At 37.0% G+C, this 15,520-nt stretch overlaps 7 protein-coding genes across 7 annotated transcripts; 4 read left to right on the forward strand and 3 right to left on the reverse strand.

Moving 5' to 3' along the window:
- Positions 1 to 89: 89 nt before the first annotated feature.
- Positions 90 to 1,572, forward strand: RHIMIDRAFT_289843 (uncharacterized protein). Its single transcript, XM_023613676.1, has 4 exons — positions 90 to 629; positions 693 to 741; positions 790 to 1,172; positions 1,225 to 1,572. The coding sequence occupies exons 1-4, from the start codon at positions 194 to 196 to the stop codon at positions 1,455 to 1,457; spliced, it is 1,101 nt and encodes a 366-aa protein (XP_023469143.1). The 5' UTR covers positions 90 to 193; the 3' UTR covers positions 1,458 to 1,572.
- Positions 1,573 to 3,185: 1,613 nt separating this feature from the next.
- Positions 3,186 to 4,240, forward strand: RHIMIDRAFT_248607 (uncharacterized protein; the record flags this gene model as incomplete). Its single annotated transcript, XM_023610541.1, has 4 exons — positions 3,186 to 3,227; positions 3,275 to 3,382; positions 3,422 to 3,703; positions 3,755 to 4,240. 4 exons carry the CDS (start codon positions 3,186 to 3,188, stop codon positions 4,238 to 4,240), a joined length of 918 nt encoding a protein of 305 aa, XP_023469144.1.
- An 88-nt stretch (positions 4,241 to 4,328) lies between these two features.
- RHIMIDRAFT_234785 (uncharacterized protein) lies at positions 4,329 to 5,156 on the reverse strand (the record flags this gene model as incomplete). The annotated part of the gene is made up of 4 exons (XM_023608226.1): positions 4,329 to 4,704; positions 4,767 to 4,860; positions 4,915 to 5,087; positions 5,137 to 5,156. The coding sequence occupies 4 exons, from the start codon at positions 5,154 to 5,156 to the stop codon at positions 4,329 to 4,331; spliced, it is 663 nt and encodes a 220-aa protein (XP_023469145.1).
- Positions 5,157 to 8,039: 2,883 nt separating this feature from the next.
- Positions 8,040 to 8,417, forward strand: RHIMIDRAFT_198525 (uncharacterized protein; the record flags this gene model as incomplete). Its single annotated transcript, XM_023606295.1, has 1 exon — positions 8,040 to 8,417. The coding sequence occupies one exon, from the start codon at positions 8,040 to 8,042 to the stop codon at positions 8,415 to 8,417; it is 378 nt and encodes a 125-aa protein (XP_023469146.1).
- Positions 8,418 to 10,054: 1,637 nt separating this feature from the next.
- Positions 10,055 to 11,331, forward strand: RHIMIDRAFT_234788 (HlyIII-domain-containing protein; the record flags this gene model as incomplete). Its single annotated transcript, XM_023608227.1, has 5 exons — positions 10,055 to 10,338; positions 10,396 to 10,525; positions 10,577 to 11,045; positions 11,100 to 11,200; positions 11,251 to 11,331. The coding sequence occupies 5 exons, from the start codon at positions 10,055 to 10,057 to the stop codon at positions 11,329 to 11,331; spliced, it is 1,065 nt and encodes a 354-aa protein (XP_023469147.1).
- A 67-nt stretch (positions 11,332 to 11,398) lies between these two features.
- Positions 11,399 to 13,000, reverse strand: RHIMIDRAFT_88829 (uncharacterized protein). The gene has a single exon (XM_023615829.1). The coding sequence runs from the start codon at positions 12,969 to 12,971 to the stop codon at positions 11,466 to 11,468; it is 1,506 nt and encodes a 501-aa protein (XP_023469148.1). The 5' UTR covers positions 12,972 to 13,000; the 3' UTR covers positions 11,399 to 11,465.
- Positions 13,001 to 13,958: 958 nt separating this feature from the next.
- RHIMIDRAFT_88843 (uncharacterized protein) lies at positions 13,959 to 14,251 on the reverse strand. The gene has a single exon (XM_023615830.1). The coding sequence runs from the start codon at positions 14,196 to 14,198 to the stop codon at positions 14,001 to 14,003; it is 198 nt and encodes a 65-aa protein (XP_023469149.1). The 5' UTR covers positions 14,199 to 14,251; the 3' UTR covers positions 13,959 to 14,000.
- Positions 14,252 to 15,520: the final 1,269 nt, after the last annotated feature.

The following is a 15,520-nucleotide window of genomic DNA, read 5'->3' on the forward strand; positions in this document are numbered from 1 at the left end:
GCACATAAATATTCACTTGGCAACCGTTTCAATGGTGATTGTTATCTATAGTGACAAAAGGGGAAAACGGAATCATGAAGAATTAGATGAACCAATGTAATTGATATGGTTTGACATGTGAAAAATTAAAAAGTATAAATAGACTTTTTTCTATTTTCTTTTTGATTCTTCTCATTCTTATTCTAAACCATTGATGACATCTTTAGTTACTTCCATTTTAAACAATAAAATGACAAACATACTTGGCTCAAATAAACAGAAATCCAAAACAAACACAAACCATAGTAGTCGATTAGCCATGTATGCGAATAACAATAGCAACAGTCTGTATCGTCAACCACAGATGAGCTATAGTGCCGAGTACATTCCCGCTCCACCACCTTATGATAGCCCTATACCGACACCTAGTACCTCTTGGACGTCGGAAATGAGTGCATTCGCTGAAAAAATCAAAGAAGATGTGACAAATACATTCAAAAGTAGTAAACACGCAGCAGCTGATAGACACTCAATATCTCAGGGCATGAAGTTGATCTCTATTGCTGCAGATGAATATGATCAAGGAAACGAATCTATCGCATTGGACATTTACTTAACTGGTGTAGATAAACTCATTATGGCATTACCAAGTAAATACTAGTAGCTTATTTATTATCCAATCATTTCCTGATATTCCCTTCTATGTGTAATAGATAAATCAGACATCAATACAAAGAGAATATTGCATGAAAAGTTGACAAGGTATGTAGTAAATAAATGCTTTAACTTTAGCTAACAGATTATGTAAAGTGTGGAAGAGCGAGTAGGCATCCTTCAATTACCAAGAAAGAAGAACCAAGAAAGCAAAGATAGTAGCAGCAATAGCGAGAGCAACGACGACAGCGGTCAAAATGGCATGCTCCTGTCAAGAATAGTTTCTACTCTAAGTTCAGTTTCATCAAGAGCATATGCTGCCGCTATCAACAGCAATTCTGTGCAAAATAGCAGTTCAAGTGACACTACTACTGCAACAGGTACGACTTGTAACAGTACAAGAACAACTTTCACTAGTAATACAACCAATACCACTCAGCCCTTGGATGATCCAATGACTCGATTTAAAAAGCTTGGTCAATATCTAACTGAATGGACTGTAACACTGGCTGTGCTTATCAAACAGTCACCTATACCTGGTAAGTTTAGGAGCCATTTGCACCTGTAAGAAGACTAAGATTACGTTGATAGACATTTTTACCTTCCTATTTGGTTATATGATACAATTGTGTTTATGGATAGATAAACAATACTGCATAACAGAAAAGGCTCAAAATTTAGGTATTCAATGCTTAAAGATTGGATTAGAAGCCGACCAACAATATAGATTACATGAATTCATCACAGAGGGAATCTACATGTTTATCACAGCCGGATTAAAGGCTATTATAGCATTTAAAGAAACTCCCAACTATAAAAACTAGAATGTATTTTTATTATTATTACGATTACGATCACTCTATACATATATACATACATTGTATGAAAGTGTAAACTTTATTTAACAAAAATTTTTAAAATAAATTATGTGTCTATAGTGGAAGATAACTTCCGTTCAAAGGCAATGACGACGGGAGTCCGCTATGTGCCAATTCGAAACTGTTGACGACTGCAGTTGTATACCACGGAGTGTCATCGAAGACGCAACGCCAGCGGTATTTCCAGATTGTTGTGATGCCCATGCCAAAGAAACAAAGAACGTCCGTATCGCCTATGGTTGTTCGTCAACCGGAATAAAAGAAGTGAGTACAGACCACATTTCATCTGCAGTAAAGAACTTGTCCAGCAGAGAATACTCCTCAAAAATGAAGGACCAGAAGCTGAGTTTGAGAGAGCAGCTTACAAAGAGATGATGGTGTGTTTCAACGTCTTGTTGGCAGAGTCTGCCCAATGGAGAGGTGGTCACGCTGGGATTCCGGGTATGTTGTAAAGCAGCCGTAGGAATGTAGCCATGTAACAGGCGAAACCATGGTGTGATGGCCTTGAGAGGTGTAGGAGATCAAAAAGTTTGCCAATACTGAGGTCGAAGAAGCAGTGAATGAGGCAGAGCCAAAGGTGGATGGCGTGGTTATGTTAGCAATTCGAAGTCTTTGTGCGATATAAAACAAAGCTGATCAAGAGGGGCCTTGACAATTTGAATAGGTACTGCATTGGATTTCCGCGTGGGGATTGGGATTATCCAATGAGCACATGAGGGCAACCAGAAGGAGGTGTTGTCAAATCTATCAGGCGCTGACACCTGAGATCCCAAGGCTAGATCGTCGCGGGGCCCAAAGGTGGCTAATCTCTGGTATCAACTGTAGCGTAACTGGAGCTGTTCTTCTGCTTGGGAAAAGGCTCTGTCTAAGCGCACGGAGAGCAGAGGATATGGATATGGAATGAAAATATGAATCAGGAGATTATAAGAAACCTTTCAGCTATGCTTTTCCAGTGCAATCCCTTCGCATGTATTTACCGTCATGCGTATGAGATATTGAGCAGCCATGAAAGTCTAGCATTAACAGTGAAGATAGATCTAACAGCGGTCGTTCTACCGAAAGCGAATCGCCTTATATTTTCATAAGACCATCGATGAGAATGCGCTTCACTGAAGGAGGTGACAGGCTTGCCTAGTATTTACCAATAATGGAGGAGTTTGCTGCTGTTATTCCTATTGAGTATAGCGGCAGAAGCTTCCGTGACATCGCTCTTACCTTCGGAAGCAGCAGTAGAAATGATAGTCTCCGTTGAGAACATGATTTTGAGCAATACTTTCAACGTATCAACCAGACACATGCTGCATACATGTGTACAAATTATGCACTGCTATTTCGTCATGGAACATAGGGATGGCATTGGAGTTTGGGCCTCTTCTTTTCCTTCTTTGCCGTTACTTTTTCAATCACTGTTCCTAGTGTTTAGATGATGATGCATGACCATCGTGTGTCATTTTATTACCCTTATTCATTACTTTTATAAAGATAACTACTTTGAAGATCACAGTTAAATTCACAATGTATCAAAAGTGAAGCATTTTTTCATTCTTACATTTTACTATTAAAAAAAACATGATAAATTAATAAAAAAAATGTTGTCGATCGTTAATTTAACATGACAAAGTTGTCTGCAGTTGCTTTTTCTTTTTTTTACTTCAACATGAAGCGAAAAAGACGATGACCCCTCGTCTCCAAAGGCAAAGCGAAATAAGGGGAAAGGTATGTAAGCTATAAGGCCGATATGGCATTTATTAAGTGTCCATAAGCCGTCGATCGCGGGTTCCTTCTTTGCACAAACGCAAACAAATTTATTCAAGAACACGTCTTTCGAAGCAAGTGATAATGATTTTCAAGGAACACCATTATTTAGAAAGGTAAAGGTAATATTTATTAGTTCCAACTGTTTATAACAGATTGTTGTAATAAATAAGAACATCCGTACTACTTTGAAAGCTGTTAAAGAAGACGCATCTTCTCCTGGTCCTTCAAATATTGTTACCCGTGGCAAGGCACCTATGCCTACAGTCAACAATGATACCAGTGCTCAAGCTGCATTACCTGCTCCTATTCCTTTCACTAGCTGTACTTCTGCTCCCATCATGACCTCTAAGAAATATCAAGACAAGGTTGATAAGACTGAAGCACTTAAAAAGGAAAAAGAAAAGAACAAGACGACAAGTAATGAACGAAAACAAGTATGATGTCCTTCTTGTGGTGGAACCAATCATTCTCGCTCCTCCAGCAAGTTGTGTCCTATGAATAAGTCAAAAGCGAAGCTTCCAAAGACTAAAGATATTGCCGAGAAACCTTTTGTAATCAAGACATCTTTGGCTAATGCCTGCAGATATCCCAAGTTCGTTAACTTGATTCAAGAAGTAGTTGACCACATTACTCAATTGGTATATGCACCTACAAAACGTATTACTGAAGAAATAAGACGAAAATGCAAACAATCCAACGAGGGGACCGAATTTATTTCGGTTGACGAGTATTTAGCAAGTCAGATCTGTAACAAGTGCAAATTCAAACAATTAAACAATATCTCAACTACCGGATCAAAGCGAAGAGTACACTCTGTCCTCAAGTCTGAATCTTGTGGTACTGTTTGGAATCGCGATGTGAACAGTGCATTAAATATATATAGTATCTTTGTTTACAAATCAAAACATGACAATGAAAGTCATCCTCTTTCAAAAGATCTCCAAAAGACTAACGGTGCTCCCTGGATTTAATACGCTGCTTATAACGGCAGTGCATTCCTTAACGCCTCGGTAAGTATAAAATGAATAATACACTATTTTTTATTCATTAGTCTTTTAGTTACGATATGACACCGTTCTTGAGCATAATGTCGATTAATTCTTGTAATGGCTGTAATTCTTTCTTGTCTAATAAATCAAATTCTCTTGCAAATGATATAAAGTGTGCAAATAATGAATTAAAATGTGGTTCTTCGTTTAGGCTTAGTACTTTATCATAATGTTCATGATAAATATGTGCAAACAGTCTAAACATCTGCCCAAACATCCTCTTTATGATATTCACAACATCTTTGGGGAATTCTACACCCGATTTAGTAGGAAAGATGGACTCGTCATTAAATGTATTCTCAATGCTTGTCGTCATTGAATCAATATACTGTGGTGCATTCAATCTAGCTTTCTTTGATAATGAATCTGTCCAAGTATATTCTACTCTGTACCCAATACAGCATCAATTCATCTTGCACTTTTATATATAAAAATATATTCTTTTTACCCTGCTCCTGCTGACATCGTTGGACAACTCTGTGGTGTACAAAATGTTGTGATGGATCCATAAAACAAGTTGACATGATTAAAGAACTCAAATGCTGTTATTGCCAGATTAGTTCTTCCCATTTTTTATTTTTCTTTATCGCTCTTACTGTTAAATGCTAACCACTCATTCATGTCTACATATTTAGGCAACTCCACAATGGTTTTGAAGTTTCCTTGAACAAGCATATGATTCACATAAGGATGACTCAAATAAAGCGGTTTATCAGATTGTTGTATAATAACCTTGCGCTTGTTTCCTTTATTATTCTTCTTTCCAAAACTGTTTAATATAAGTACCTTCTCTCTTTTTTGTAGTTGTCCTCATTTACCTAAATCCAAGAAAGTTCATGAGTGGGTGATACAGCTCTTTTAATTCGAATTGGGCGATTTTATTTATTTTTTTATTTTTTTAAGTTCGACTTCACCCACTCTTGTGGTCAAAAAAACGTAACGAATACCAAAGCATACCATCTTCGTATTTTAAAATGTGTGAAGCAGGGCGCGGATAAAACTGCGTAGACAATGCCTGAATAGCACCAGAAGAAGAGCATTTTAACTGGAGCAGCCAAACAAATTATTTTTTATTTTGGCAGAACAGACGGAATCGTTCACAAGAGATATAAATGTCCAACGAACATATGCATAATAATGGATAGGGTATAGGAATAACATTTGGAAAAAATCATGGTGATGAATCAGTGATGAATAAACGTGGAAATGATTTTCTTTTTTGGGTAATGTCGCTCGGCTCGTTTGGGCAAGATCGAATGGAAAGTGTTGTCCTGTTGATGGTGGTCGTGGTGCAGATTCCTTTTTGACCCTTTCGTGCATTTCTTTGACAGAGAGGAGATCGTCCAGATACGTGACAATGCACGTCAAATTATTCATAACCGGAGGAATTGTCACAGATGGTAGTTCAAGGAAAGTCCGAATGCCGCATTGTTCAGTCATGTAGAAAAAGTGCAACGTACCACCTGCATTAAAAAAAGTTTACTTTGCGGTTTGTGCATTGTCCTCCAACAAAGGAAGCTTGGCTATTTTTTTTTTTTTCTTGTTTTTCGCTTACCAATTACCTAGAAGTAGATGACGCCGTTCAAATTATGCTTTCGCAAAATTTCTTTGGCAAGCGTAGCAAGGCGATAAAAATCAATAACCTTCAAACGATTGGTAGTATTTTTGACCAATACTTGTTGTATAGGAAAGGCAGTATTGATCATATACATCAGTTTGATAATCAGACGCATATTCGAGCTGTAGAAAGCATTTAAAAAAGAAAAGCAATAAAAGAGCAGATCGTACTACCAATGGGAGACAATATTGTTTCTTGACGATGAGAACAAACCCTTTACGAAAGGGTGGATATATGATGCGGCCAAATGATGTTCTGACATCGCTTCAATAACGAGGTACCATATTACCAGCAATCTATTAAAAAAGGGAAACACTACATGCACCAGACGTTAGACTAATTATGCGGGTGCTATCTACAGATACTACTTAAAATGTTGCCCAACAAAACTTTTCACCATCTTAGTTTGTGTTTCTTTTCAAGAAGAAGAAGAGATAAAAAGAAATGCTGCTATTTATTCTAGTTTTATGTTGTCAATTGATCAATAAAGAGCCAAGATCAATCACATGCAATTATGATAATATCGTACTTATATCAAAGAGAGTAAACTGGACAGCCTTACATGTAGTACCTAGAAGAAGCACCCGTAGCATTGACCTATTTTCTGGTGTATGTAGCGTTGACCATTAAAAAATGACAAACCTTGGTTCATATTGCCGTCAATAAAAACTAACAGGTCATATCCTCCAGCTCAAAAATAAGACTAAATAGCCACACTTCTTCCACCAAACTTAACAGTTCTCGAAAGGTGACAGATCTTGTAACGTTTACCTTACTTCTTCAAGATTCTTGGCTTACCGTCATTGCCAAACGCCCAGAATCTTGATTCTTCGGACCAGATCACCTGTCTCCATTGATCATTGGTCCAGTTAACATGACTTTTGGCCTAGTCAAGACGTTTTCTCTTCTGTTTCTCGGTCAACTTGGGTTTGCTTGCTGGAGAATGGTACCTGAAGTCCAACTGCTTTATCCATTTCTTCAAAGTGGAACGACAAATAGCTTTGTCCATTAGACGGAGTTTGACTTTAAGAGTACCAATTGTTTGGAACAAATCTCTTCTGATTACCTGTTCCAAATATCGTTGGGTATATTCGTCGAAGGTAGAGGGCCTATCTGTGCCCTTTCCTACCAAAATGATGCTAGTAGAAGCCACTCTATCGATAGCAACCTGCACAGTTGTGCGCTTCATGCCAACCATGGTCGAAATATCATACTGACTAAATTCAAGCTGCTTTAAATAAAATGTAGCGTGTGTTAGCCCTTAGCACTGACTTCTACCTCTAATTAACTGCGATCGACTCAGATACTTCTCTTCCTTTTAGTTATCCAAGCCATGTATATCATTTTACTTCTTCCCTAATGCACACAAAAATATTCCTTTATTTCTTTAATTTATCTTACTATCTGTGTAGAATCCGATTCAACAATTTTTTATTTTGTTACCCTTTAGTGTGGCCCTGTATGTTTCATATTAATTTATCCGGCATAATTCTAGTTTATTCTACGCTTCTACCTCAGCTTGTACACTTATCTTTTCCGGTCCATTGTTTAAAGAGGTACCAATCCATTACTCGGTAATATTCTAAAGATTTGCGATTGTATAATGTCAATGAAAGTTCAAGATCAGTCGTTGGAGCCATGTTACAGTAGACACTTTTTTTGTGTTAAATGTTACAATAAGAGAACAATGCCATTGCTATGGTAACACGATGGCCTGGGCTCAATTAATCAATTGTTCCCGCATTAGGATCCATTCAGAAAAAAAATTTTTTTCTGCAAACTAAAGCAGAAAAAAAAAAAAAGAATGCTATAACCACCTTTACTACTTGTATATTTAACCAAAGAGGACGAAACCGTGTCTTTTAATAGCTCGTTATTTTTCCTACGATATCACTTTGCTGTTATAAAAGGAATTATAATCAAAACGCATGTCAACCATTGAAGCGCGGCTGTTCTTGCTGGTTGATAGACCATCTCCGCTTACTTTGTCTAAACCGTTTTGTTGAGTAGTTTTCAAAAAAAAAAAAAGGGTATATAAGAGCAAGTGTTTGGAATCATTACTTTTTTTTTTTTCTTTTCCACATCTACGCTGGTCGTTTAAATATGCATCTCAGTCTTATCGTCATTGCTCTTTTCGTATTTGTCACTGTAATTCAAGCAGCAAGCCTTGAGGCCCGTAGTGCCAAAAAATCTGGTCACGCTACCTTTTACAGCGTTAATAAATCAGGAAAACCATCCTGTGGTGGAGATGCCGATAATGACGATATGGTAGTTGCTCTTTCTAAGCATCGTATGGGTAAAGGGCACAAGAAGCCTTGTGGTGAAAAAATCAAGGTTCATGGCGAACGAGGTTCTGTTACTGTCAAGGTTGTTGATACCTGTCCAGAATGTGACAAAAACGATATTGATCTCTCTCCTGCTGCCTTCAAGAAGATTGCACACAAAAAAGACGGCCGTGTGAAGGTCAAGTGGTCTTTTTAAATAACAAAGTTGAACTTTGGTAATAAATAAAAGCATTTATATTTAATACAAACAATCTTTATAAAATACAAAGCAATACCTTACGATAAATCAACTTTTGGTTGCACATAAGCCCTAGTTTTTTTTTAGACTTTGCTGAACCTGATATGGCGTATATTCTTTTAGTCATTATTTAGTGCAGTGTCGCAGAGATTTTCATATAGAGTAGATGTTTTTACGAACATCATCTACGGTCAAAACATCACGATTATCTTCCTTCTGTTACAATCAATAGCTATAATGGGCTTCAAGGCCAACTTTTCTCTTTCCATATTCAAGCGCGACTCTCATCCCGTAGCTTAATACTGAGACCTCTACATGCAATACTGGATGTCTTTCAAAGAAAATTTACTCACCGAATTTCGCGGAAAAATTAATTTAGACAGGACATACTACAACAGTATGGCCTGTATAATTCGATGGATCGCAGCCTGGTTAACGAAGAAAGGATTGATTATGTTGACAAAGCTGCTGTCAAACTAAGCTCGTTCATTACTAGAGGTAAGATGATCAGGACTCGCCAAGGTAAAACACATACTGTCATTGTAGCGTTCAGCAGCGGAACCTACCAATCATTAGATTCAAAAGGACAATCACTAAAACGCCGAGTGAGCCACTCATCTTTACGGCAATTCATTACAAGGAACAATGATATTTATGACAGTCAACCAAGTATTCTGTTCATTGGCTGCTTTGTGGATGGAATGGAGATGAGAGCATGATGTGTAAAACAATCACTTTTCGCCATATTGCAGTTACTACTGCTGACTGCCAGATCGCTGAGTTACGGTATAATTGTGGCTCCTCTTTCTTCCCTTCTACTTTAAGCCGTTAATATTTTTTGTGCTGTCTTGAAAAGCCAGCAAACATATTTTGGTACGATTATAGTCCATTTTATTGTTATTATTGTTATTGACCTTTATCAAGTTTAAGTCCTTTTTTTTTCTTGGAATCTTTGTGCTACTTTTAACAATGCTTTTTATGTAACAATTTACACACTAAAAATCACACCAAAAAAATGAATAAGATCAGGTAAATACTCACGCTAGAGTAAACACTACATAAATTGACAGCTTTGAACAAAAAAATAAAAAATAACGTGATCTTTATGATTTTATAGTGCATGTAATGTTAATCCTTTAGAAGTCGACACATGACTATTAACACATATGGGTCATCCTACGGCATTCAGGACTAACCCTTTCTGACATCTTTTGTGTGGCTCATAAAGATTTAGAGAAAGAAGGGGTTTCAGAAAATAAGTAAAAAAAACTGATTGGCGGGAAAACATTAAGCTGATAAGCTTAACAAAAAAAAAAGAGAGGTGATTTGATTTGTTTCGATCTTACAAGGACCCTTCATCGCTATTCATATGGGATTTTTTTTTCTCCACAAAAATTGGTGCTTTTATGACGTTCTATACGCTGAAATACCTCTGCATCAATGTCCGATGGGCTTAACTCAGAATGCAAAGAACTTAACTTTTTCTTTCTCTTTCTTTTTCTCTCTCTCTCACTTTCCATCTATTTCTTTTACCTTACCTTTCCCTTCTTTTTCTTTTTCTTTTTTTTTTCTTTTTCTAAAGGCAACCTATCAACATGGGCTCAGAATCCGTAACAGCTATTAGCTCTGCTATCGATTCAGGCTCCAGTAACCAAGCCAGATCCAGGTCACATTCGATCTCTACTCAGATTTTATCGTCTGTCAATAAAAAGATCAAGGAGATAGAAGATGCTGATAGTACTCGAATTCTCCAATACATGGACGATCAAGTACACGAGACTTGGGACTGTGCGAAAGCTGCAATGATCGGCGCCCAGCGTCTCCTACAGTTTCACGAATTGCCAAAAGAATGGCAGGAAAATGAATATATACTGTCAGGGTGAGTTGAAGCGAAAAAACAAAAGGGTTGCCATATATGCTGACTTTGACGCTTTAGGTATCGGTTCTATCAAACAACTAATGCATGTTTGAAATCCATATTCATGATTCACAACGAAACAATCAATATTTGGAGCCACTTGCTAGGATTTATATTCATGTCTTGTCTTTGTATCTATGGATTTAATGTAAGTGACACTTTCTTGCCGAGTAATATCAATATTAACCACATAAAACAGAGCCACTTTTCGGACGCAAGCTTCAGCGATAGAACCGTGCTAATTACCTTTTGTGTGGCCGCACTAAAATGCTTGTTTTGCTCGTCTCTCTATCATACCTTTATCTGTCACTCACATCGACAGGTCAAACTATTTACGGCCACATTAGACTACATGGGTATTGCCTTTCTAATCACCGCATCCGTACTTGTATCCGAGTACTATGGATACTACTGTCGGCCCATTATGCGCAACCGATACATGATGTTCACCTTGGCGATCGGTAGTCTAGGGATGTTTGCCCCCTTTTTAAAGCGCTGGGATACAAAAGAGTATAGACCACTTCGAATCGCCGTGTTTGTGTCCATGGCTGTTTCCAGCATCATACCAGTATTACATCTCATTTTCTTGAATGGATTCAAATCAACCTTGAGCTTCTTCAGTTTAGCATCACTTAGTGTTATCATGTATATCCTTGGTGTCATTGTTTGTAAGTTACAGATCACATACTTAAATGTGCTTATACTAACAGACTTATATACAGATGCAAATCGATTCCCTGAAAGGATGTACCCTGGTGAATTCGATTTTGCTGGATTCACGAGCCATGCCATCTGGCATATTTTTGTCTGCCTAGGCATCTTTGTAAGTTATTTTAGGAGCCATATAGGCTAGATCACTCACATATTATATAGTTTCATTACCTAGCAACTCTAAGGTTTTATGAAAATCGTCATACCTACGGATGTGGCATTCTGCCTGGTAGATACCACTAATCCCAATACATTTATTTATTTACATATATAGAATGCTTAATTCCAATAGAAAACAGAAAAGGAATAAAAATAAGCATATATTTATTTGAGCATAGTATAATATAATATATATATGTGTGATAAGAAAGAGCCATCTATTTCCTACGATGTTTGCTATTGAATGCTGGCCCATTCTCAATTAAACTATCGATATGATCAATAAATAGCTGAACATCTTTAAAGTAATCCGGTCCGAGAACATTTGCCTTGACAGGTTGATCATCCTGTTCGATAGAGTAGCAGTAGTTATCATCCGAAGTAATACCTATAGTCTCTAATAGTCTAATAGCGTCTTGCTTTGTTCGCGGAGCAGGGGTAGGGAAATAGATCCGCAATTCGCTTTGGCTTATCACCACTTTAAATTTTTCTGGATGACGCTTTAGGCATTTAAGTAAGGTCAGCACGTGATACATGTGTATCTGATAGCTCTTGTTGAGAGATTCTATTGAATCAATAAAAGACGAGTCCACCAAGCTTTCGATGTCTGTAGGACAATTGAAAAACTGTAATGTGTCAAGTGTGATCAATAAATAGATCGTCGAGGTCACGGTCGTTGTAGTAGTGCTTGTAATCGATTCAAGTTCACTGTTGCTTAATAATAGTACTGTCTTCTTTTTATCTTCTTCAGACTTATCAGGCTTTTTGCGCACCGAGTTACCTTCAGAATTTGTTCTTCCGTGTCGTAGAAGAGCCTTACGTTTTGCAGACTTGTTAGTTACATTGTTACGCATAGAAGAAAGCTCATCGTGCTGAATGATACAATCAAGCTTCTTTTGAGTATCAGCGCGCTTAGTAGAAGTTGAGTCTCGGCGAGCAGATCCACGCTTTTTGGAGTCCAAGTGAAATACGTAATGGTTGACATCATCATCATTTTCCATGTCCACGAGTTCTCTCATGCCTGCAGCATTTCTGGCGGCAAAGATACGGTCATAGTTGGGCTCCTCGCTCTCTTCTGTCTGCTTTTTGGGGCTTACAGAGGTTACCTTTGAAGGCTGCTTTTCTTCAGATGTAACGGGAGCATTCATCTTGGTCCCTGCGGGAGAAAAGATGCGAGAGGAGACATGAGTAATGATGTTTGGCTGTTGGTTCGTAGTGGTATTCTGAAAAATTGTTACACAGGGAGATTTCGTAGTCGAAAATTGGCGAGTAAACCCTGGGCCTCCACGCCCTGCGCCTACAACAGCCGTACGAGGAAAACCCCAGGTAAGTCCTGCAGACGTAGGTCCTGATGGTCCTGTAGCAGACATCATGGTACGAAGCTGCTGTTGATTCCATAAGCCAAGTCGTTGGTGGTACATAGTTGCCGCATAATTAGGTGGAGGAGAGAATACTTTCATGACAGGAAAATGCTGTTGGATTGCTTTTAATAGCTTAGCCTGTTGTTGATGTTGTGGTGGTAATATGTTTGTTGCTGTCGTTGAAGACGGTCGATGAAAGATGGTTGCAAAAAATTGCTGTACATTTTGCTGCTGCGTAAAAGAGGTTTTATAATGTATTAGCTGATTATTACTGTTCACTGGATGTACCAGCTCCGATATTTTGGTTTGGAAATAATGCCGAAGCTGGTGAAAAGAGACAAATAGCTTGGATGGACGTAGCATTCTAAGTTATTGTCTTTTCATTATCCTTTTATTCAAAAGAAAGAAAGAAAAAAAGAAAAGAAAAATAAAGGGAAATTTTCTTTTTTTGAATATTCATGTGACGCCTTTGGGATAATGATAATCGTTTCTTGACCAATCAGTAGGTACTGTTTGCATAATAAAGTACATTTTCTATGTTACTATAATAGTTGCATAGCAACGGTAACTAGGTTTCAATATATATGAATAAACGCAAGCTTAAAGTAACTTCAAGCAAGAAAGAACATTCTTTCGTTAACCCCAAAAAAAAAGGTTATCGACCTTCCCCCTTTTTTCTCCCTTATTTCTAAATTAACGATGCATGTAAAATATGCATCATTTTTATGGTTGACACAAAGTCAAAATTGCGCCAATATGTAAAATACCAGACAATTAGGCAATCTTGTTATTTGTTTTCATCATCATTAGTACTATCAGCGGCATGTCCATTTGGTTTATTTTATATCATCATGCCGTAGCAACTATCAGCCTGGCACATGCTATTATTACTCACGCTACAAGTTGCTGGTGATCTGAGATTAAACTTGACCATAGAGTACTTACGATGAACCACTCATATATTGAGCCAAATAACAGAATGCAGGATGAGAATTTGGCTTTTTTAGGCTTAAATATCAAGATTTGACAGATCTTGATAATTCTATTATCTCTGAAAAAGTTTGACCCAAAGAAAATTCATATATTCATTTATTTAATGGAATGAGAGAAGGTATGACCGTAATGGAATTTGCTAAATAACACATGTTTTCTCACAGTAGCGCATACAAATTTGCTTTATGGGCTCAATGCAAGTGGTTGCATTGTTTTACCAGGTGACTTTCCAAGAAGACTTTATAAATACACCCCTCAAAAGCTTTTTGGTGCTCATGGTCAATTATTGGCTGGCTGCCTTGGTAAAAAACGTTCGACTTATTATCTTTGAATTAACTAAAAAGATCATGATTCGATTAGTAACAAGGTTCATGAAACCATTAGACCGAAGATAATAAACTATGGTAAACCTTGATTACTTTGACCCAAAGTATTGCGCGAGAAGCTCTTTTTGCAGCTATAGGCTTGGCTATGGGTTTTAGCGCTTGGGTGAATAGAAAATGCAGTTGAACCGCTATAACTTGTGATCAATGCCAAGATATCAATGAACCAATTGAACATCTTTATCAATGCAAAAGCAACACAACAAAAAAACATGACTCAAGTCCATTCTTATTTTCTTCAAACATTATCAAAAATATCACCAAGCGCGATAGTGTTATAAAGAAAACCCGAATTACTCCATCCAAAAGAGCTTTATGACTATCTGCCACAATCTACAAAGAGAGCTTTTCTTGAATACAACAACATCACAATCCAACTAGAATTGTCTTAAATTAGCATAAGAAATAAAATTGTGGAAAACTAAATATCACTCTTTACTCTTCTTTCTTTTTGTTGTCCATACAATGTCACCTAGTGAATTAAGTGGTATAAAAGAAGGCATTAAAATATATACATTCTTGAGACTAAAGGGAGGCATAAAGACCTTATAAAGGAGATTATTGATTGCGATTTGATTGAAAATCACTTGTTTGTAAAAAGAGTCTGGACAGAGATGCATAGCCTTGATAAACACAATGACTTTGGCTTGTTGCAAAATGGTACCTTTATTTTGTTAAAACGTGATAATAAGAGCTTATGAAAGTCAATATAGCCATCAGGTTATGGAATGAGATCATTAATATGAGTAGCAAGTTGAATATGAATACGATAGTTACATGTAGGAAAAACATGAATGAAAACTTTATTGACAACATAGAATCATTAGTGCGGCAAATCGTTTTTAATATCATCTTTCTTTATTGTGGACGCTGGAAGGAAGATAATCGTTGGCAATACTTGGATATAACTTCATCTACACTGAAAGCATGGCTTGGTATACATAAAACAAAGAAGAGGGAAAAATTAAACAAAGTACTTACTGTTATATCAAGATTATGATATATTGCATGTTACCGATGCAGTTTTATCAGAGTTTAATAAGGTAAGATATGCCTAAATAGATGATACTTTATTTGTTTATCAACCATTCGGTATTCTAGTTGTTAGATGAAACACATACGGAAGATTATACTTACTTATCCCCCATTCAATTGCGATGCCTATCGAGATGTTATCTTTACAAGGCAGAACATGTATACTACAAAAAGTTCATTTATTAGAAATATACTAAAGATACTTATTGGTGAACAGGCTTCAATAAACTGTAAATGGTCAGAAGCTCAAGAGTTCTTTGTAAAGTCAAATGGTAAATCTAGTACTTGCTAAATTTATGAATGCTAAAAGTAAAATAGATATTATAAAAGCTGTTCCCTATGAAATGATTGAAGAACATGTAAATCATCTTTATATACACTTGACTCACGCAGCTTATTTATGTGTTTTAATTTAGATAATATATACACATCACATGTTATTATGTACAGGAATCGACATGATGAAAGCAGTCAATATAACGTCGGTAGACGTATTACGGT

The sequence above is a fragment of the Rhizopus microsporus genome (genome assembly GCF_002708625.1).
Source record: "Rhizopus microsporus ATCC 52813 unplaced genomic scaffold scaffold_3, whole genome shotgun sequence".
NCBI classification, from domain to species: domain Eukaryota; kingdom Fungi; phylum Mucoromycota; class Mucoromycetes; order Mucorales; family Rhizopodaceae; genus Rhizopus; species Rhizopus microsporus.

Bases quoted from the DNA above. Each gene is read 5' to 3' on its own strand.
- RHIMIDRAFT_88829 (XM_023615829.1), bottom strand. From the start codon at position 12,971: ATGCTACGTCCATCCAAGCTATTTGTCTCTTTTCACCAGCTTCGGCAT.
- RHIMIDRAFT_289843 (XM_023613676.1), top strand. From the start codon at position 194: ATGACATCTTTAGTTACTTCCATTTTAAACAATAAAATGACAAACATA. The intron at 742-789 runs GTATGTAGTAAA...GATTATGTAAAG, and splicing joins TTGCATGAAAAGTTGACAAG to TGTGGAAGAGCGAGTAGGCA. The intron at 1,173-1,224 runs GTAAGTTTAGGA...TTACGTTGATAG, and splicing joins CAAACAGTCACCTATACCTG to ACATTTTTACCTTCCTATTT.
- RHIMIDRAFT_88843 (XM_023615830.1), bottom strand. From the start codon at position 14,198: ATGTTTTTTTGTTGTGTTGCTTTTGCATTGATAAAGATGTTCAATTGG.